General features: G+C 30.7%; 2 protein-coding genes across 3 annotated transcripts; both read right to left on the bottom strand.

Annotated features, from left to right (window-relative positions):
• Positions 1–4,888: 4,888 nt before the first annotated feature.
• CYCD7;1 (CYCLIN D7;1) lies at positions 4,889–7,712 on the bottom strand. Of its 2 annotated transcripts, none has more exons than XM_083070532.1 (6): positions 6,906–7,712; positions 6,563–6,649; positions 6,363–6,461; positions 6,199–6,271; positions 5,548–5,681; positions 4,889–5,450 (listed from the first exon to the last, which is right to left on the bottom strand). In XM_083070532.1, the coding sequence occupies exons 1-6, from the start codon at positions 7,164–7,166 to the stop codon at positions 5,334–5,336; spliced, it is 771 nt and encodes a 256-aa protein (XP_082926658.1). In that variant the 5' UTR covers positions 7,167–7,712; the 3' UTR covers positions 4,889–5,333. The 2 variants fall into 2 exon arrangements, with proteins under 2 accessions (XP_082926658.1, XP_082926657.1); XM_083070531.1 differs by having other exon boundaries at positions 6,073–6,271; positions 6,906–7,709.
• Positions 7,713–9,038: 1,326 nt separating this feature from the next.
• LOC109797137 (glucose-induced degradation-like protein) lies at positions 9,039–15,272 on the bottom strand. The gene is made up of 8 exons (XM_020357067.2): positions 15,103–15,272; positions 14,892–14,947; positions 11,298–11,441; positions 10,443–10,516; positions 10,244–10,298; positions 10,101–10,163; positions 9,875–10,002; positions 9,039–9,431 (listed from the first exon to the last, which is right to left on the bottom strand). Exons 1-8 carry the CDS (start codon positions 15,146–15,148, stop codon positions 9,353–9,355), a joined length of 645 nt encoding a protein of 214 aa, XP_020212656.1. The 5' UTR covers positions 15,149–15,272; the 3' UTR covers positions 9,039–9,352.
• Positions 15,273–21,280: the final 6,008 nt, after the last annotated feature.

Genomic DNA, 21,280 nt, shown 5'->3' with positions numbered 1-21,280 from the left:
GTTGAGTGGTTTCACCCATTTTTGTGGGGTTAGATGTAACCAACGAATTCTATTGTAATCCTTACGGTTTTTATGATATATATACATGTTGTTTCATTCATTGTTGTTTATGTTTCTATTCTTAATGCTTGCTTTGGATTTAATCTCATTGCATGATATAGGTTCCATTGGGTATTGGAAAATAACCCTTGAAACTAGCTCTGAAACAAATGCCTAGTGGGAAATGTATCTAGGAATGGAGCTTAGCCCATTAGTAGTCTTAAACCCTAGCCCGTAATGCGGATGTAGATATTGGGTACTCAAGGGATTGATATTCAATATCCACATCTAGGCTCTTGCTCTAAGGGATTAGGTTTGAGTAAACTATTGGGTTGACTAAGCAATGAATTTAACAAGAGATTAAGGATTCATTAGTTTGACGTTTGGTGAAATCTGACCCCACAATCTCACAAAACCATAAAATCATTTCTACCCTTTCCACTCACAAACCAATATTTATTTACAGCTTTCATTCCAATAGTCTTAACCTTGAATTCACATGACAAATTATGAAATTGGAATTATTTTTTAGTCACGAATAGTCAATAAATGCTTATTTTACCTTCTAATCCCTGTGGATACGATATTTTTACTACTTGAACGGCCGGTATACTTGCCGTGTTTGAGACCGTTGATAGAATTAAACTAAATTTCAATTATAACAAAAGTACTTCAACGGAAATCTCAACACGTTGTCACTCCAAAACAACGGTATTTCATTCTCTTCATAGATGATTTTTTCTAGAATGACTTGGGTCTACTTCATAAAAGCAAAATCAAAAGTCTTTTGTATTTTCAAGAAGTTTAAGACCATTGTTGAAAAGCAAAGTAGAAAACAAATAAAAGTACTTAGAAGTGATCATGGCAAAGAATACACTTCCCATAAGTTTGATAAATTCTGCGAAGATGAAGGCATTGAGCGACAACTTACAGTTGCATATTCTCCACAACAAAATAGAGTATCTGAATGGAAAAATTGCACAATGATAGAGATGGCCAAATCGATGCTCAAGGAGAAAGGATTACCAAACATTTTTTGGGATGAAGTAGTTTATACGGCTGTCTACATAAAGGTAGTCCAAGATAAGACTCTAATTGAAGCCTGGAGCGGGAAAAAACCATCAGCAAAGCACCTAAGGGTATTTGGATCTATTTGTTACATACACGTTCCAAAAGAGAAAAGGCACAAGCTAGAAAACGAGATAGTATGAGGTATCTTCCTTGGGTATAACACACAGTCAAAAGGCTACCGAGTATACAACTTGCAAACCAAGAAGTTGATTATTAGCCGAGATGTTGAAGTTGATGAAAATGCGGCTTGGAATTGGAATGACGAGAAAGTGGAGAAAAACATTGATATCTCAATGCAACAACTAGAAGAAGAAACTGCAAGCCTCATTTTCCTCCACAACAACAAACTCCATCACCAAAGTCTACTTCAAGACGAGTTAGATCCTTGGTGGATATATATGAAACTTGCAACTTGGCCATACGTGAACCTGAAAGCTTTGAAGCAACGTCAAAGCAACAAGTATAGGTCAAGGCTATGGAAGAAGAGATAAAAAATGATTGAAAAAAATAACACATGGGACCTAGTAGACTATCCAAAAGACAAAGATATCATCGAGGCAAAATGGGTTTATAAGACAAAGCTCAATCTGGACGGAACCATACAAAAGTACAAGGCAAGATTGGTAGCTAAGGACTATTCACAACAACCTGGAATCGACTACAACAAGACATTTTCCCCAATAGCACACCTAGATACAATTAGAGCTCAAATAGCTCTTGCGGCACAAAAAGGCTGGAATATCTACTAGCTAGATGTCAAGTCTATTTTTCTCAATGGAATATTACAAGAAGAGATCTATGTAGACCAACCACAAGGTTTCATAAGCAAGGGCAATGAAGACAAAGTACTAAGGCTTAGAAAAACTTTATATGGTTTGAAGCAAGCTCCTCGGGCATGGTACAACAGAATAGATCAATACTTCACCAATCATGGATTTAGGAGGAGTAAGAGTGAGCCAACATTATACATCAAGACCCAAAGTTAGTATGACACTCTCATCATCTCCTTATATGTAGATGATCTTATCTACACGAGGAACAATATGAAGATGATGACAAAATTTAAAGAAGACATGATGAAGACATTTGAAATAATGGACCCTGACTTGATGAAATACTTCCTTGGTATTGAGGTAAGTCAAAAGAAGAAAGGGATATTCATTTGTCAAAAGAAATATAGTGAAACTCTCTTGAAAAAGTTCAAGATGAGTGGTTGCAAGACTGTCACTACTCTGCTTGAGACAAAGGAGAAGCTACAAAAAGATGGTGGAGCACCAGATGTTAATACATCTTGCTACAAAAGTCTAATTGAAAGCTTACTATATTTAACAGTCACACGAGTAGACATAATGTATGTTGTAAGTCTTTTTATCAAGGTTTATGCAAAGTCCAAGCCAAATTCACTTTGCAGTAGCTAAAAGAATTCTAAGATATCTACAAGGCACAAAGGAGTTTGGTATATGGTACAAAACCATGACCAACTCAAGTTTGCTCGGATACATGACAGTGATTAGGCAGGATCGGTAGATGACATGAAGAGCACCTCTGGTTATGCCTGCTCACTCGGATCAGGAATATTTTCTTGGGCATCAAAAAAGCAAGAAATAGTTGCATAATCAACCGTAGAGGCAGAATATGTTATAGTAGCTGAAGCTACAAGTCAAGCAATTTGGCTACGAAGAATACTTGCAGAAATGGGAGAACAACAAGCTGGGCCTACTACAATCTACTACGACAATAAATCAGCAATAGCAATGACAAAAAAATCTAGTACATCACAACAGGAAAAAACACATTACAATTAAATATCACTTCATAGAGAAGCAGAAACAACTAAAGAAATCAAGATAGAGTATTATAAGACCGAAGAGCAAGTTGTTGACATATTCACAAAGGCACTATCGAGAGTAATCGAACAGTTTCGCACTATGATAAGGAGTTAGAGAAATTTGTATCAAGGAGGAGTGATAAAATGTGATACAAACTTCTAGAATAAGCTAGATTATTATAGAAAAATACATAGGTGTATGCTAGTAACTACTAGATGATACAAATTCTAAAATTATGTAGACAATTACATATAGATATAAAACTCTAAAATAGATATATCTAGAATCCTATACATAAAACATGAATGATGGTGTTGAGGCCTATAAATAGGTCATGTACCCAACATTTGTAACCAAACAACTAGTAAGTCATTTTCACTCAAATCTATTCCAACTAATCCTCTAAGCTAGTTTTTCTTTCAACTAAGCCTATCAATATAAATTTGTCTCCCCATTTTTTCTACCAATCAAAGAAGTTTTTACTATTTGATAATTCAAAATATAACAATTTTTTTTAATGTTATCTATTTTGTGTTAACATGGAAGAAGTCTTTAATTTTGTAAGGGTAGAAAAAAAATGATATCTCAACAATGGACGTCACAAATGAGAGTACAAAAGATGTACTAAACTTGAAAAACCTAATTTAGAGATAGTAAAATAAATTTGATACCAAATACACAAAGTTGAATTAATACATTTATCACGTTAACATAAAAGAAACAACGTTACAAAAAAATTGACTGAGACAAAGGATTAAAAACCTGCAATATAAGAATTAAAAAGATCTATCTCTAAATATAAGGATTGAAAATGATTTAAAAAAATAAGTATAAAGACTAATAAGGTCTATTTTAAACTATAAGTTTCAAAATACGTTACAAAAACTATTGACTGAAACAAAGGATTAAAAATCTGCAAATATAAAAATTAAAAAGATTTATCTTTAAATATAAAAACTAAAAATAATTAAAAAAAAATTAAGTATAAAGACTAATAAGGTCTATTTTAAACTATAGGATTCAAAATGTTTATTTTAAATTATATAAATAATAACATAAAGTAAGTGGAACTATAGACAATAAGTAAATATTTTTACCTTTAGACTATTATAGAATAAATTTAGTTAATTTCGAACTTATGGGGTGTTACGAGGTTGGCATCCCTTGATTGATCAATTTAAAGGTATGCAAAAATGTGTTTCTAATTTAATTTATTTCAAAGACATATAATTACTTCTCTTATCTTTGCTAGAGTTTTTAAAAATAATAATTTTTTCAAAATTTATCGTTTGTCAAACATGAACAAGGTATTGAAATGAAAGTGAAGTCTAAGCCAATGACAAAAATAGTAGACTGGTTCAACAAGTTCAACTGAAAAAAAAAGTGATGAATGAATTAGGTGACCGGTCTGTTAATTTAAGAATCCAGTTGAAAAATTACTAACCAAAAATAAGAGATGTTAACCACAAGTATCATCTACATGAGACAATTATGTTCAAACATGATAGAACTAAAGTCGGCTAAAAAAATTTCTCAATATTTATTGTAGTTGTATACTAAGAATTCAAACTGTATATCTCTAATTTAGATGAAACAATTTTGTGTCAATTAATCTATGTAGTTGGAGGTAAGTTAGGCTAAAACTATTTAAACCCATAGAGAACTGATTAACCAGTTTGTAGATTTTAGTTTTTTATGGAACTTACTGCACCTAGGAAATCAATATTTGTTGATGCAGTTTGAAAGTTTTTTTTTTTTTTTTCCTTCCTCCTCTCTTTGAAGAAAACTGAGTAACAGTGATAGCAAATTGTGGATCTAGATCTTGATAGAAAAATCTGTCTTATATATCACTGAAATTTCCTTCTTAACTACACACGTTCATAACCAAGCACATCATATGTTTAAAGAAAATTTAAAATTATAATTCTATTGCTATTAATTTCGATGAATAAATTAAAAAGGAAAAATCTACAAAATTGTGTGGCCTAAAATACTCACTTCTATTACAATAAGCCTTCAACAGAAAAACAAGTGAACAATTGACAAAAAAAAAAAGTATAGAAACATACTTCAATATTTATCCTGAAAGGAAAAATTATTTAATATCATAAACCCAAAAAGTATAGAAAACCCAAAATGAATAATCTGTCTTTATTAAAGATGATGATCTTCTTTTATCTCTTCAATCTTTTCATCATATTAATTGATTTCTTCCCAGTCCTCCAACATAATATTGCTACTGCACTTCTGCACCTATTTTCTGACTAAGTAAAATAAAGATCACAAAAACATAAGCTACACAGAGACTTTATTAGGTAATAACTCTTCTAGCTCCTTTGATCAATGATGTGTAGAAAGTGTCAAATAAAGATGAAGCTGTTAAATGGTTTAGCATTAATCATAAATGCGATTCAATAGTACTGTTGTTGGGCTTAGAGGGCAATAATGGTGATTTTCACACCACAATGAAGTCTGCGTTTCCATCAACTTGTGACACTTAATGATATCATCCTGGAAGAAGAAAAAGCCCTCAATGAAACCGAAAATTATTTTATATCAATAAAAAGTTCAAATAGAAGCATAAATATAAAGTATCATGTTGTTATACCTTCTGACTTTGGTTCAAGAGTCTCATAATATAAGTAATGTAAGTATCTGATGTTGATGGGAATAACTGGTCTAGAGTGCACCACAATGCAGATATTCCAACAATGCTTGGCCTGAATTCCAGCATTTTCTGATCTGCAACATGCAGTTATGAACACAAGTAAGCAAAAGTTAAGGGTTGGCCAAAATGCAGCTGATATACCAACAATACCTCGTGTGTATTTTATTTAATTAAAAATATAAATAATAAAAGATACTATACATTTCAACTTCTTCATAGAGGTGATAAGATAATTATCAAAAGTAAAGTTAAACTGGATTATAGTGTTGAACTTATTATATATAGAGACAAATACATATAAAAGTGGACAGTGTCTTTATTAATAGTAAGTGAAAAAAATATATAGATATGCAAGTCTTAAGAAACAAAAGTAAAATAAAAACAAAGTGATATTTTTATTAAAAATAAACAAAAAGTATTTTCTCAGATCAAAAGGCTGCTAAATATCATGATTTGCGAACATACCTAAAGTAGCTTGGACAAGGAGATCAGTGACTCGTGAAATAAATTTCTCATAAAGAAAAGGTTCAAAGAAATCAACATGTAGCATTTCTACAAAAGAATAACTTGTCATAGAGTTAAGGCGCCAACCCAGAGCCTTCAATAGGATCAGCTCCATTTTCAAAATTACATTTGATTGGAATGAATAGTGCAAGCCCTCCACCTTCAATGCAAGACTTTTTATCAGTATATATTCATATAGTATTACAATTAGTTACATATTACTGTTTTTTTATCAGTAAGAATTTAATCACCTGAATTTCATTCAACGAAAGTGCTGACATCTCATTGAACTTTAAGGCAATCAATAAGCATGTAATGGAAAGCAATTCAAGCATCCAGTATTCCCAAGCCTGCTACAAGTAATGCTTAATTACTATTAACTCTTGTCATATATATTATTCAGAATAAAGTAACAAATACTACAAAATTTGATCAATAGCAAACTTCTTACATTGCATTGACAAATGGATACAAAGCGATCAAGATAATTAATAGCCAAGAAGACTGTCCCAAAAGAAAGATTAAAGCGACTTCTACACTGCATACACATGAAAGAACCAAGTGAAAAACAAAAAGTTAAAGACAATAGATGAGGAGTGATGTACTGTGTTAAATATAAATGGAAATTAAGAGAAAAGTACAAGGTAAGGACATTTTAGTCTGAGAAAGTACTATTTTCTAAAATTGTTCATAACAATATAAGAAATACATATAGAAAATATTTTCTCAAAAGAGCAGTTAATTAAGTTCTATACATATACGTGTCAAAGCTAGAAACTGCAAAAGAAACTTACTTTGATAAACCATTGAATAACTCTGCACCTATGAAAAACCAAATTGTTGGAGTGTAAGTACTTTGCATAGTCAACTTCGGGCATGCAAGAAACCTCCTTCTCTAGACACATTGAGAAAACCTCTTGAAAATCTTCATTTTCATAACTACTCTTGAGTGCAATAGGTTCACCAACTTCTTTAAAAGTATTATCAGACCTTGAAAGCCACACCTCATCACATAGCAAATTATCCATATATATATATATACACACACAAATCATGAATTGGAAGCTAACAATTAATAACGTGGCACTTTTGGTTCGCACAAATAAGAAAGTAACTACTATATATAGCTATATCACGTAGCAAATGTGTGTTATGCATATGCTCTTTTTGTAACGGAAATCTAAACACAAGGAGGGTTGGTGTCATGTTATAGTGCAAAATGACGATTCTATCAATGGCTAGATCATGGTGTGTTTGGTTGTGAGATATTATATGAATGGTTGTGTTGTGGGGTGGAATTTACAATATAATATGTTATGATTTATATAGGGATTGGAGAACATGGTTATTAGTGGGGTAGTTGTGGTTGGTACACAGTGGAAGGAAGTTAATTAAAGAGGGAAATAAAAAGAAGGACACGACCCGTATGAAAAGGGGTAAATGCGAGAGTGGGTTTCTTGTTAAATTGCCACCTTAATAAGATAATAGTGTGCGTGAGGGCACGAGGAGGATGTGCGTATAAATGTTTCTCCATACATGTCTCTCTCATGCCTAGTGTATACGGTAAAATACTAATTAGTGAATTACTACTACAAAACTAACGCAATTTTATCAACGTCCTAATTTTTAATTTGTTTGTGGAAATCTTAATTTACAATCACGAGTATTTTATGAATTAAAATAATCATTTCATTCGGATAGGTAACATTCATTTATATATATATATATATATATATATATATATATATATATATATATATATGATTTTAGTCTCTATACACCTCGATTAATACATATTGATATGTATTCTTACCATGTTTCTTTTATTTTAATATACTTAGACTTAATTTTTAGTTCTTCTATGTCTTATTGGTGTACTAAAAAACTGAGTGATTTCTAAATAATATGATAATTCAAATTTAATTTATTTTTTATATATATAATTAATTTATAAGATAAAAATTGTTAATTAACCACAAAAATCGAACACAAAAAGTAAGAAGATATGAACTTCTCAATCCTCACAAATTATTTGTCATTTTAGTCTCCAAAACATGCCTACATGCCCGTTTGTTTAATATTATATATATAAGTATTTTTTTTATGAGTGTTGCTTCTAAAACAAGTAGAAAATTATTTTTCTCTTAAAAAAATAGTTTAGATAAATACATAAAAAAGAAGAAGAAAAAAAACTACCTTTAAGAAAAGAACATAAACAAATAATTTGTATTTGACATGTGGTGTGATGAGATAACACTTCATTCGTCGCATTATTATTTAATAGAACTTATTTAATGAAAAACTATAAAAATAAAAATAAAATAAAAAAATTGTTAGAATGACTAAAATAACTGAAATAATTTAGTGGGAACATGCCCAAATTATTATATATATATATATATATATATATATATATATATATATATATATATATTTAAGCCTAAGTAATATAATGTAATATGATAAAAATGACAACGTTAATGAGATGCTTAAAATGAACAATGTTCATATCACTCTTTGTTTGGGAGCATAAATGTTCGCCCCGAGCATTTTCAATGAAGCATTCTATAAAATAAAAAATAAAAGATGGTGTGAATAAAATAAAATAAGCCTAAATATTATTGAATTAATAGTCTAAATTTTATGTAATAACACAGTGATACTCATGATCGCCACAACAATTTTTTTCTCCAGTTTAATCTGATTTTCCATACCCTAAGGAATTTGATTCAACTATTTGTTCATGATGAAATTATATATAATTCTAAAGCTAATATTTTTAAGAAATTATAAAAATTAATGGTAAGTAGTATACATAATTATTTTTACTAAAGATTATGAAAATAAAATTATATTTTACAAATAATTAGAAGAAAAATGTTCCAATTAAGAGGAATATATGAAAGACGAAAACAGTCTAACAAATCTGTCACCAAAGTGAAATAAGGGTACATTAATTAAATGCATTTTAAAATAAAACTAGAGTAAACAAACACATTGTACAAGATGCATATATGTGTATAATGGTTTGAAACTCTAAAAAACCAGTAAGTCGTGTAATAAACCCTGAAGTCACAGGTAAGAAAGAGGTTACAACATTGGGGCTCATGCTAGGTAATAGTAACCTTGTTCTCCCTGCTTTGATTCTAACGACAAAAAACTCAAATTTTTCACATGTTCCCACTCATATACAATACAGACAATTAGATGATGAATCTTGAGATACTACGCGCCTCACAATCTATTGCAACTCATATGATGAAAAACTGAAACCTGATCTCCCATCATTAGTTGATTTCAACTCAAGCTTCTGGTAAGGGCTGCAAAGGGTCCATGAGTTTCATGTCAAAAGCATTTTAATGACATAATGAAAAAAGAATTAAATATATTTTTAGTCCTTAAATTTTTTGTCAATTTTCACTCTTAATTTCTCAAAAGTTTTTTTATTAGTTTGGATCCTTGAACTTTTGTCAATTTTTAATTTTAGTTCTTAAACTTTTCCTCTTAACATCTTTGGTTCCTAGTGTCAAGATTCTTATTGTTCATGGAGAAAAACTTGAGGAACTAAAACCAAATAAAATTTCTAAAAGTGAAAATTCGCAAAAGTTCAAGGACAAAAAACATATTTAATCCTGAAAAAAAAAGTCGCAATAAAAAATGCTAAATGATTTGATAAGCATATTCTTAAGACTAATAAGTTTGCTGAAGTTCAGACTGAAAAACGGATCAAAATAAACCAATCGGAAACACAAGAGGTGAGCACCTGCTATTGGGATCATAATAGAATCCACTGATAGAGCCATCACTGCAAGAGAAACAAATGTAGTAAAATCCGGCTATAGTTAATCCACAGTCAGTTCCAACATTCACAAAGTACTGCTCCTTCCATCTCTGCAACAAAGAATTTAGTGCAATTTGTAAAGGTTCTCATATCAGATAAATAATTTTTTTTCACCATTGTCATTTTCTTTTGGTGAAAAGCAATTTACCATAAATATGTAAGGATAGTTGCTCAGGTCCAAAGACTTGCCACCATCAGACTCCACTTGGGCCTAGAAAGTTAAAGTGCATTAGAAACAATACATGTGATGCTGATGCATCTTAGAGGTGACACCAAAATCTAAATTGTTACCATTAAGGGAGAAAAAGATGAAAATTTAGACCAGTGCCTTGTATCATCCTCTTGTCTGAAAAAAAATAGAATAAAAAGAAACAAACAATAAGTTAAGCAAAACATAGACAGTATATATCCAATTAGTACATGGACATCATCAGTACTATTGAAATTAAGCTCCATGCTTTATTTAACAGTTGATTGCATAGTAACATACGTTGCCTCCCATTTGCCAGTGAAGAAGGTATAATTCTTTGTATCAACAATCTCCCCTTCCCAGAATGTTACTACCTGACATAAATCATTAAAAGATAAAGTGAATGCCACGGTGATTTTTCTCTCTTTCTAGAAACTTCCAAGAATAGACAACAAGGACATATAAGGGAAAAACTGAAAAATTAGTCGATTAACGTAATATACTTGCTCTATGTGACAACAACATTCAAGAGTATTTTGAACTTGAAGAAGTTAAATATAATATCTATAGTAGTCTTGATTTAAAATTGCATCAAAGTTAAACCCTGCTGAACATGTAGCAATGAGACAGAATATGCATAGTATCCACATAAGGATATAGGCATACAAACTAATTTCAGGTCGGGTCATATTGGTGACTGCAGCAATATAAAATGAGAAGATTGAATATTAGCAGAGAAAATTAATGATTAATAACAATTACTGTGAAAATCTGACAAGTTCTAGCATACAGTAGGTTAAAAAAATCAAAAAATTCAAAGACAGTTAACTTTATTATTTAACAAAACCACTGTGCCACCAAATGGAAGTAGAAGAAACATCATCTGTGCATTTATAGATGAGTTTATCAGGTAAATAATAAAACAGACATGTTATTATGATAACACACACATATATATCACATATATTATAGATTCTATCATAAATTTACAGATTCAGTTGTTTGTGACAAATCAGTAATTAACAGTTTAACACAACAAATAATTCAAATTAAACTAGAACAAGAGTGATAAACATGCATATTTTCTAAAAGGGTAAAAGTGGTCACTTTTCTGTTTCACTTTTAAGAAAAATAAACAATAAAGAAATTGCTCACTGGTGTGTCTGCCATAGGAACATTTAGTGCTTCCATGGTGCCACACAAATACCCATGCTCAAGGTCACATCCTTGTATACGGACATTTACTCTCCATGCTTCATCCTTTTGTACACTTGAAACATTCTGAGTGCCAGAAAAGGCCTGTAAATATAAATAAATACCTTGAGTATATGCAATAACTCTGAACTTATGATACCATATACTAGCTGAAAGACAAACGATGTGAAATCTAATTCAGTGGAAGTTGAAGTTGTGTACTCTATTGTTTTGTAAATGTTCTTTTTTAATGTTTTGGTTTGGGATTCATTTAAAAAGTATTTTATTATATATAAGTAAAAAGGCTAATGAAGTATAATATCACTAAAAACATTTTAATCTTTTATATTTTTTGAGTTTCCAAAATTTGGGTAAGAATATTACTATGAGAATAAAAATTATATAATCTTTTACATTTATACACACACACATACACTTGCCCGTCCCCTTACCCTAATTTTAAAATAATTTTGTACTCCACATCTATACACATGCTGGGTACTATACCTGTATCCATGCAGCCTAGCTCTAGGACACTATTTCTATACCTTACCCATTACTGTGACTGGATACTAACATCTTCTTTATCATCTTCCATTTCCTAGTCCTTATTTCTTAAGATCTTACAAAGATGAACACCAGAACAAAAATAAAACTCTAGCAGTACATCTAGATTATGATTTAATCATTAAGTGTTTAGTTGCAATAGCCGTTAACGGGCTAATGTAAATAACAGGAAAAATCATTACATATTGCAAATTACGAGTGGATGCAGCTTTTTGCAGACAATATAGTTTTGGTCAGAGAATCAAGAGAGGAAATAAATGAGAAGTTAGAGATGTAGAACATACCTAACAACATTCTCATGGTATAAGTATCTAGGCTCCATCATTCAGGACAACAGGGAAATTGAGGGAGATGTAAATCATAAGACTCAAGCAAGATGGATGTAACAGGGAAGCACATTTATGTTATCAGTAACTAAGAGAAAGGTAGTTGTTTCAGGTCAGTGCGGGGCATGTATTCTGGGTATAACCCAGCAGCAGGTTCAAGCAAAGCGGGAGATACCCACCCAAACCAAATACAATTAGTCAAACAGGGTTCTGCTGTGAATTCGAATAGCAGTGCAGATGGCAGTAGCCAAATAGGGACCCAAATCAGGAAAAGAAACATGAAGCGTTTGTCATACTAAGAGTATGTTCACAGAAGGGAAAAGGGATGCTGCTTCTAATGTGCACAACCATTCAGTCTTCTCAATAGATGCCCTGAAAGAAAGTTTCAGCTTCTCATTTTGAGAAAAGGTGATGATGGAATATCAAATGGGGAAATTGAAGCTGCCCAGCTGATGGAGCCTCTGGTGTCATTTAAACCATTTTGTAATAGAGCAATTTCCTCATTTAAGCCTTGAGGACAATGCTGCTTAGTTATGTGATGCGTTGTACTTGTATGGCAATTATTGAGTGTTTAGTAAATGTAGGCCAGTTATTTTTTGGGTTGTATGACAGTTATATTTGTATTTGTTAGGGAAGAGGCCTGTGTTAGCTTCTGTACAACAGATTCTGGTTAAATTGCAGATTCTTTTGATAAAACCTTCAAGTTTATGCCCAAACCCTTGAATCTAACAGCTGAGAAACCATAAAATGAGTACACGTATGAGACAATATAGAATTAAGAATAAATGCATTCGGCATAAAGTTGGGTAGTAGCTATTGTAGAAAAGTTGGTAGAATTTCATCTTAGGTGGTTTGGGAATGCGTGAAGACGACCTAAAAGAGCCCCAATAAGAAGAGTAGAACATATGGAGGGAAATCTAGTTACTAGAGGCAGAGACCAAGAAAAACTATAGGTGAAAGTGAAACAAATAAGGACTTAGAGGTCAATAACTCGTCCATAAACATTACGACATCATTTGATCCATTTAGGCAACCCCACCTAGTGGAAAAAGGCTTGGTTGTGGTTGTTGTGTCAATACATATCCAATAGAACAAATTAAATTTGTGGTTATCATAGAAAAAGAAATATGTGGTATTGTTAAAGAGTCCCATATTGAATAACATAAGAAGCTTGATGTGATACTTAAGCCATGAGACTCCTATCTAATGGACTAGTCTTTTGAGTTGGGCTCTTCTCTTGTGTTTAAGTCATAACACTTGGTATTTTCATTAGATTTGGGCTACAATAAGAGCTACCTATAAGCTAAATTAAGGTTCAATAATGAATATTGATGGTGAGTGAAGCCGTCAAAGGGAAATAGACTACCGTAGAGTCGTGTCAATAGAATGAAAGTCACCAAAGATGTGAGCTCTTAAAGAAGAAGACAATGTTCGAGGGCCAACATTGAGTAGCATAAGAAGCTTGATGTAGTACTTAAGCCGTGAGGCTCTCTCACATAATGGACTAGTCATTTAGATAAGGCTCTCATCTTGTGTTTAAGTCCAGACAAGTATAGTTCTAACACATAATGTACCCTTTTGCACTGGGATAACTTTGCATTTAGAATCATGAAACATGAAGTACATCATTAGTGTAAGATGTTTCTCTACTTATGTCATACTTTTCACTTTTTAGCCAAACTTTACAAAGCCAACCTAAGGCCGGATAAAACAAGGCAGGTTGAATAAAGCAGTCAAAAATCAACGGCCAATATAAAGCCTTGGTGAATCCGTAAGGTATAGATCATTGACTAGCCAACCCAACCAAATGGGCTAAGCATTAAGTTGCTGTATCACAAACGCAATACATATCAAGTTCACAGCCCTGCTAATTAACTAATTTTGAGGCTTGAAAGTTGAAGAAGGTTGTTTAATTAATTGCTATTAAACAAGATGGAACTGGAATCACTTTAAATGCTGATTTCTTGCTCTGAAATCAACTACTCATCACATACTCTATCTCCCAGGCCTTTAGAAGGTCATAAGGGAGGCATTAGAAGAAAATTCCTGCTCACTAAATGTCAAGTAGTTATACAAAGGTAAAGTGAAAATGGACATCATATGGATATGTAAAGTCATTTCACTTCAATCCACCCTATCACATCCTTTTCTCCGCTGTCCCCAGTGAGGGTTAGTTTCTTGAAATGAATTTATAAGGTCAAACAAAAAATCATAAACTCACAGTAATTATCTTTCCCACCAATTGCTGACAACAAGAGAATCCTCCAACAAGTGCCAATCATAACATGTATAAACAAACATCCACCATTGCCATTGACATTCAATACGCGCCCAACCACATTCACACAATAAATGTCAGCCTCAGATACCCATATAAATTTCCATCATCCGAGAACAGTTCCAGTTGCTAATTCCAAACCAATTAAAACTTTGATCAACACCCAAAATGAACATTTCAACCAAAATTTTATATATAATTTTTTTTTATCAAGTTGTCTTAAAGAAGTGTTAGATTTTCTACATTCCCTTAAACCAATTAAAAAAAAAAAAAAAAAAAAAAAAAAAAAAAAAAAAAAGACCCAATTTCTTTAGCAGTGTTATTCTTTATCTTCCTTTCCATAATCCCAATTGACAAAGTCTAACAGAACAAAATAATGAGTACCTGCCCCACGCCAAGAAGACTACAATATTGGAACGAAGTCTTTCCCGAATTCGCACCTAACACGAACAATCAAACCAAAACAGAATGCGTCAAGGGATTATCACATCAACAATTACCCCCAAAAAAGAGGCAAATTCAGATACCTAAAACAATGGAGAAGGGAACCAAAAAGGAGAAATTGCGGTATGAGATGAGAAATGATGATTATTACCTTGAACCTGAGAAGGGGTGGTGTTGTCCAATACTCTTACAGGCATGTTCCTGAGATTGTGATGTGGAGATGCAGAGATTGCAGAGTGTGCCAATTACACACTGAAATGTCTCAAAGGTATTTTTTTAACTTCAACGCTAAGCCATGCCACTCTTTTTCTTTTCCATTTTATATTTTTCCCACTTACGGGACGTTTGTTTCCGAATCATATTGTATTTTCATCTATCTTATTCTTAGAAATAATGTTATTCTTATAAAAATATATTAAAAAAAATTGCTTGATTAATTTTAATATTTTTTTAAATATTTTTAAATTTAAAATAATTTAAATAAAAATAAACGTTATAAGGGTTAATATAACTTCTAATATTTTCATAGAAATATCACATTCACCTCTTAGGATAAAATCTCTTTACTTATAGAAATATCACTTTGACCTTCTAATAGATATGGATTAAATATTTTCATCTTCATATTTTTAAAAATAGAAAAAGATAATCCAAAATAAATGTCTCTTTAAAAAAGATTGCAAGAATGGGTCGAATCAAGAATTAATCATTTAAGTGAGTAATTATATTTATGTTCAATGATAAGGGTTTTATAATGATGTTGATAATATATAAGGCTCCCGTCCAATATGGTATCAGAGCCTAAACGTTACTAGCAAAGTATTTCTCTCTTTTTGAAGGAGGTATAAGGTATAATTATATAGAAGAAAGTGAGTAAGGAAAGCTTTACACAACATGAGTGATTCCCAATTAGATAACCCACGACCTTCTATAACCCATTCTTCACAAATCAACCTTACAATCCCAAAATCTTGTAAACAAACCCTATCTGATAAACTTGAAAACTTGATTGAGTATTCTCGAGTTCCAGAAGATGCTCAGATCGAGAGTGCTTTACCACCACTCTTAAGCCCTTATAACGTCTTTAGACGCCATAAAAGTTCTTTTACCTGGAATGTTCGAAAGCTGGTTTCAACTCCTCGACCTGGAATAAAAGAGTTCATCCAAACTACGAAGATGGACCAGTGTGCCCTGAAGGCAACCTCTGCAGAACAATACGTGGATTTAGAAATAAATCCATCCCTGATAAAGTTCTGGCAAAGAGAAGGATATGTTGCTCTTCACTTTGGAGCGGTAAGGTTAGTCTTAACCTTACATGGCAGAAAGGGTCTTCCAGTCACTGCAAGAGTCTCTCTTATAGACTCTACCTTTCATCACTACGAGCATGCCATCATTGGATCTGTCCTGACAACATTAAATGCTGGAAGTGTTGTTCTAACAATATTTCCAAACTTTAATGTCCAATTAAAGGATCCAACTCTCCCAAAAAGATTCAAGGTGCAGGTCTAGATCGTTGGAGCACTACATGAAGAAGCAGCGTTGGCTGCCACTCTACACCATCAATTGATTTTCAGAGTGCAAGATCATTGTTATGATCTTCCTACAGAAGCACAATTTAATGAAAATGCATTGATGGTCATTGCTAACTCAGAAGACCAAGTGCCAACCATTGTCCTTGTTTTATCAAATTTATCTATAATCTATCTATAACTAAAAATTAAGGATTTTTAATGTTTCTTTCTCAAGGAAGCTTTTCAAATAGAATGTTTGTAGGAATTTCTAATACTTTTCATTTTATGTTTGTATTTCAAGTCGAATATAATATTCTTATGCATCCATATCTTATATTTTTCAATAACTACTCCTTCATTATTTTTCTCTTATTTATTTTTATTTTTTAAAAAACTCCAATAGATCACAAATCTCCTCACACTCTTTCAAAACTAACTACCCATTTTATTATTTATTTTAATTATTTTTAAAAATTTTCATATAAAACATATAAAGGCTCTTTTTGTATATATATTTTTATAAAGTTTTTATCCTCCTAATCACTCCCAAACTACCTACCTTTTAATTACAAATCACCATATATCTTTTAATATTTTATTTTACTTTAATATTTTAAATAAATATAAAAAAAAAACACAAAATATCTCTTTCCCTATTACTAGCTAGTAACTTGATCTTCATAAGAATTTTTAACTAATAATACATAATTACATCTTAATTTTAGTATTAGAGTATTATGACGTAGATGACATGGTGTAAGAACAATTCTTTTGTAAAGACTCTAAAAAAAGACTGCTAATTGATAAATAAATAAAAAAAGTATTTTGATTTTTAATAAAATAATTAAAAATAAAAATATAAAAGTGTGAATCCAAATTAAAAACGTAAATTTTTCTATTATTAGAGTAAAAAATAGAAAAATTTCTTAAGCCTTTATGTGGCATTGAGAGGTACTTACAAAAAATGCATCAAGAACCTAAATCTATAACATGAGAAATGCTAGCAACACTCCTTTTAATATACTCACTTTTATTAATTAGAATTTGTTGAAAACTATACAATCAGGAAAGGTAATCATTAAATAAAGTTTGAGACTCGTCAATTTTGTGTTTTCAATAAATTTCAACCAATTAGAATAAGTGTGTTTAAAAGAATGTGTTAGATAGTGTATGTTGCGGGTTACATCAATTGTCCCGTGGCGGAGGTTAGGTGGGCCAAGTCACTGTCGAATCATGGCGCTTAGGCTGCTGCGCTCTTAAGTAAAAAGAGTTGCACCCTGACTATCAGCTATAGCTTTTGGCCTAGTGGTAAGTGTTTGATCCAACAATTGGTATCAGAGCCAAGGTCATGAGTTCGATACCCAGCGGGGCAATTGCTAAGGGGGAGATTGTTGCGGGTTGCATCAATTGTTGGCGGAGGCCTAGTGGTAAGCGCTCGATCCAACAGAGTATATTAACATTTCTCTTATATCGATATATAAAGAAAATACTTATCTTTATACGGTCTTAGTCTTTACTTTTTATTGAAGCATTACATATTTTAATTGCTTAGGAAAAAAACTAGTAATTAAGATATTTTTAATATTTTTTCTTACACAATTAGCAACATACTCACACTCTTTCAATAACTACCCACTTTATTATTTATTCTTTTATTTTATTTTTATTTTTATTTTTTAAAAACTCTAATAGGTCATAAACCTCCTCACATTCTTTCAATAACTAACTACCCACTTCATCATTTCTTATATATATATATATATATATATATATATATATATATATATATATATATATTTTTTTTTTTTTTTTTCGTATAAACACACACATACACTCTTTTTGCATATATGTTTTTATGATTTTTTTCCTCATAACTATCCTCGAACATCTTCCTTAATTTTAATTACAAATCACCATATAATTTCTAATATTATTATTTTACTTTTATATTTTTAATAAGTATATATGACTACAAAATGTCTCTTTTCCTATTACTAGCAAGTAACTAGATCTCCATAAAAAAAAAAATTTTACGAGTGATACATAAATACGTCTTAATTATAATATTTGACATGGTGTGAGAACTATTTTTATGTTAAAACTCTCAAAAATGGGTTGTTAATAGATTAAAAAATATTGTTTAATTTTTAATAAATAGTTATAAATAAAAATACAAAAAATGTGAGTCCATAAAAAATGAATTAAATAATTAGGTTAAGTTTTTATTATTATTAGAGTATAAAATAGAGAAAAATCTTGAGTCCTACATGAGATTGAGAAGGACTCGAAAAATACATCAAGAAAAAAGAAATGAATTTTACTATTGGAGATACTCTAAGGAATATTGTACAATGTACACACCCCTAATTTACTATTTAAGTTTCCATCTAATATACTGTGATTTTAGCTTTGATTTTTGTAAAATTATTTTTTTAAAACAAAGGTTCTTGTAAAATTTATTTTTTTCGTTTTGGTTTTTATTATTTTATGTTTTTCTTTATAATATATCTATTTTTATTTTAGTTCTCATAATATTTTGTGCATTTTGAGTTGGTCCCTTTGGAAAATAATTTAATGAGACAAAAAATAAATTATTCACATATTATAAAGACACAAATTTTAAAAAAATGCATATATGAAAAGGATTAAAAGAAAACAACAAAAACAAATAAAAATTAGATATTTACAATAATAATTTAAAAAATATTTCTATAAGGACAAAAAATAATTTATTACAAGGACCAAAAGTATATTTGAATCTTATTCTTTTGATGAAAATATTACTAATGTTGGACACCCCATCTACAACTTCTATGTTGACATTAAGAGTTAATTCTCCCATCTACTATTTTTAAAAATTATAAAACCACAGCATTTCAGCCTACACTTGACAGCTTTACCTTTTCTCACTAATTTGGTTATAACTTGAGTTCTAAACCTTCTTTTTGGGTGATTCTAGTATCATCGGAAAGATAACATCTAACTTTATAACTCTTATGAATAACACAAAACCTAATTCGGCCATTTAAGGGTTGTCTTAATTCTTATAAGTGTCAAATGTTATTTATAACGCATAGAATATGAGACTCATCGTGTAACTAACATAACTCACTTGTTTCTTATCATTTTTATGTAATTTTTATGTCTAAACTTTGTAAAGCCTTTTCCGTAATATCCGAGATTTTGCTTCTTGCTTTTTATGGATATTTTGTCTTTTTCTTCTTTAATAAACTTTGAAAGTTCTGAAACTTCTTTCTTGTTCGATCTGTTAAGGAATAACACATTAAATGGAATTTAATATTAGTTTCATTTGGAAGTATTCAATTTATTGTCCTAAGACAAACTGTATGTTTCATTTGATTTCCTTCATCTTATAGATGATATATATATATATATATATATATATATATATATATATATATATACGTCTTACAGATTTCGTCTTATATGATATATCTTTGAAGAATGTTGACTTTGTTTAAAGAAAATATTTTGTTTGTCATCATTAACACTTAAGGGATCGTCTTTTATCTTAACTCAAGATTTGTGATTTAACAACCTATTTTATTTTATTATGAAAATCGAGATGTTACACCCCCCTTCTAAAAAGAAATTCGTCCTCGAATTTACTCGTCCTCGAATTTACTTATCACGAACAACTTTGGATATGCCTTGTTATCTTGCTCTCTAGTTCTCAAGTAACACTCTCAAAAATAGCTCCTCCTAGACAATCTTAACAAAGGGAATATCTTTGTCTCTAAGATGTTTAACTATTCGATCTTCAACTCTCACTAGTAAAGTCTCAACAAATAAGTTGTCTTTGACCTCAAGATTGTGCGACTCAATCACACGCATGGATCATGGACATATTTTTGAAGTTGAGACACATGAAAAACATTATGAAGGTATGACAAATGCAAAAGTAAACCAACTTGATAAGATACTTCATCGACTCTCTTAAGGATTTGGTATGGACCAATGTATTAAGTTGTAAGCTTTCTAGACTTTAAGGTCTTACCAACCCCAGTCCACGGAGTGACTCTAAGAATGGATGATTGCCTTTTTGAAATTCTAAGCTTTTCCTCCTCTTATCTGCATAACTCTTTTACATACTGTAGGCTCTTCTCATCTTATCTTGGATCATTTTAACCTTTTTCGTAGTTGTTGCACTACGTCAAGTCTTAACACAAGGTTTTTTGTAGGTTCACACCAACACAAATGTGTCCTACCCCTTTTCCCATACAAGTTTTCATAGGGTGTCATTCTAATGCTATAATGATAGTTATTATTATAGGTGAACTCTATTAAAAGCAAAAAGTTATCAACTACCCCCTTGTTTTAACACATAGACTCTAAGTAGGTTCTCTAAGGATTGAATGGTTCTCTTGGTTTGGTCATTGGTTTGAAAGTGATAGGCAAAACTCAACTTTCCTAATTCTTGGTAAATACTTCCAAAAAGTCTAGGGGTAAATATGATAATTATTAATTTAACAAGATAAAATCACCATCAAAGAACTAAAAAAAAATTATATGATTTATTTTTTTCTTATAAGACTCTAATTCACGCATTTTTTAAAACATATTTAAGGCTTTTTTTTATATATTAATTAAATTTTATAATTTTATATAAATAAATCTAATTTCATATTTTCATTAAAAAAGTATTTAAAACTACATTTTAAATTAAAAATAATCACTATTTCAAATGATAATATGACTTAAATTTAAAAATTAAATAATTAAATTATTTTCTTTTAAATAAAACCAAAAACAATTTTCTAACAAGAAAAAAAATATTTTATCATATTAACAACACCT

The sequence above is a fragment of the Cajanus cajan genome, chromosome 3, assembly GCF_000230855.2.
Source record: "Cajanus cajan strain Asha chromosome 3, NIPB_CcT2T_4, whole genome shotgun sequence".
Classification (NCBI taxonomy): Eukaryota; Viridiplantae; Streptophyta; class Magnoliopsida; order Fabales; family Fabaceae; genus Cajanus; species Cajanus cajan.
This window is presented reverse-complemented; position numbering and strand designations above follow the sequence as displayed.

Excerpts from the sequence above, each read along its gene's own strand:
- LOC109797137 (XM_020357067.2), bottom strand. The coding sequence starts at position 15,148 with ATGCCTGTAAGAGTATTGGACAACACCACCCCTTCTCAGGTTCAAG. Across the intron at positions 14,948-15,102 it reads CACCCCTTCTCAGGTTCAAG|GTGCGAATTCGGGAAAGACT; the intron begins GTAATAATCATC and ends TGTTCGTGTTAG. Across the intron at positions 10,164-10,243 it reads CATCTTTTTCTCCCTTAATG|GCCCAAGTGGAGTCTGATGG; the intron begins GTAACAATTTAG and ends TTAACTTTCTAG.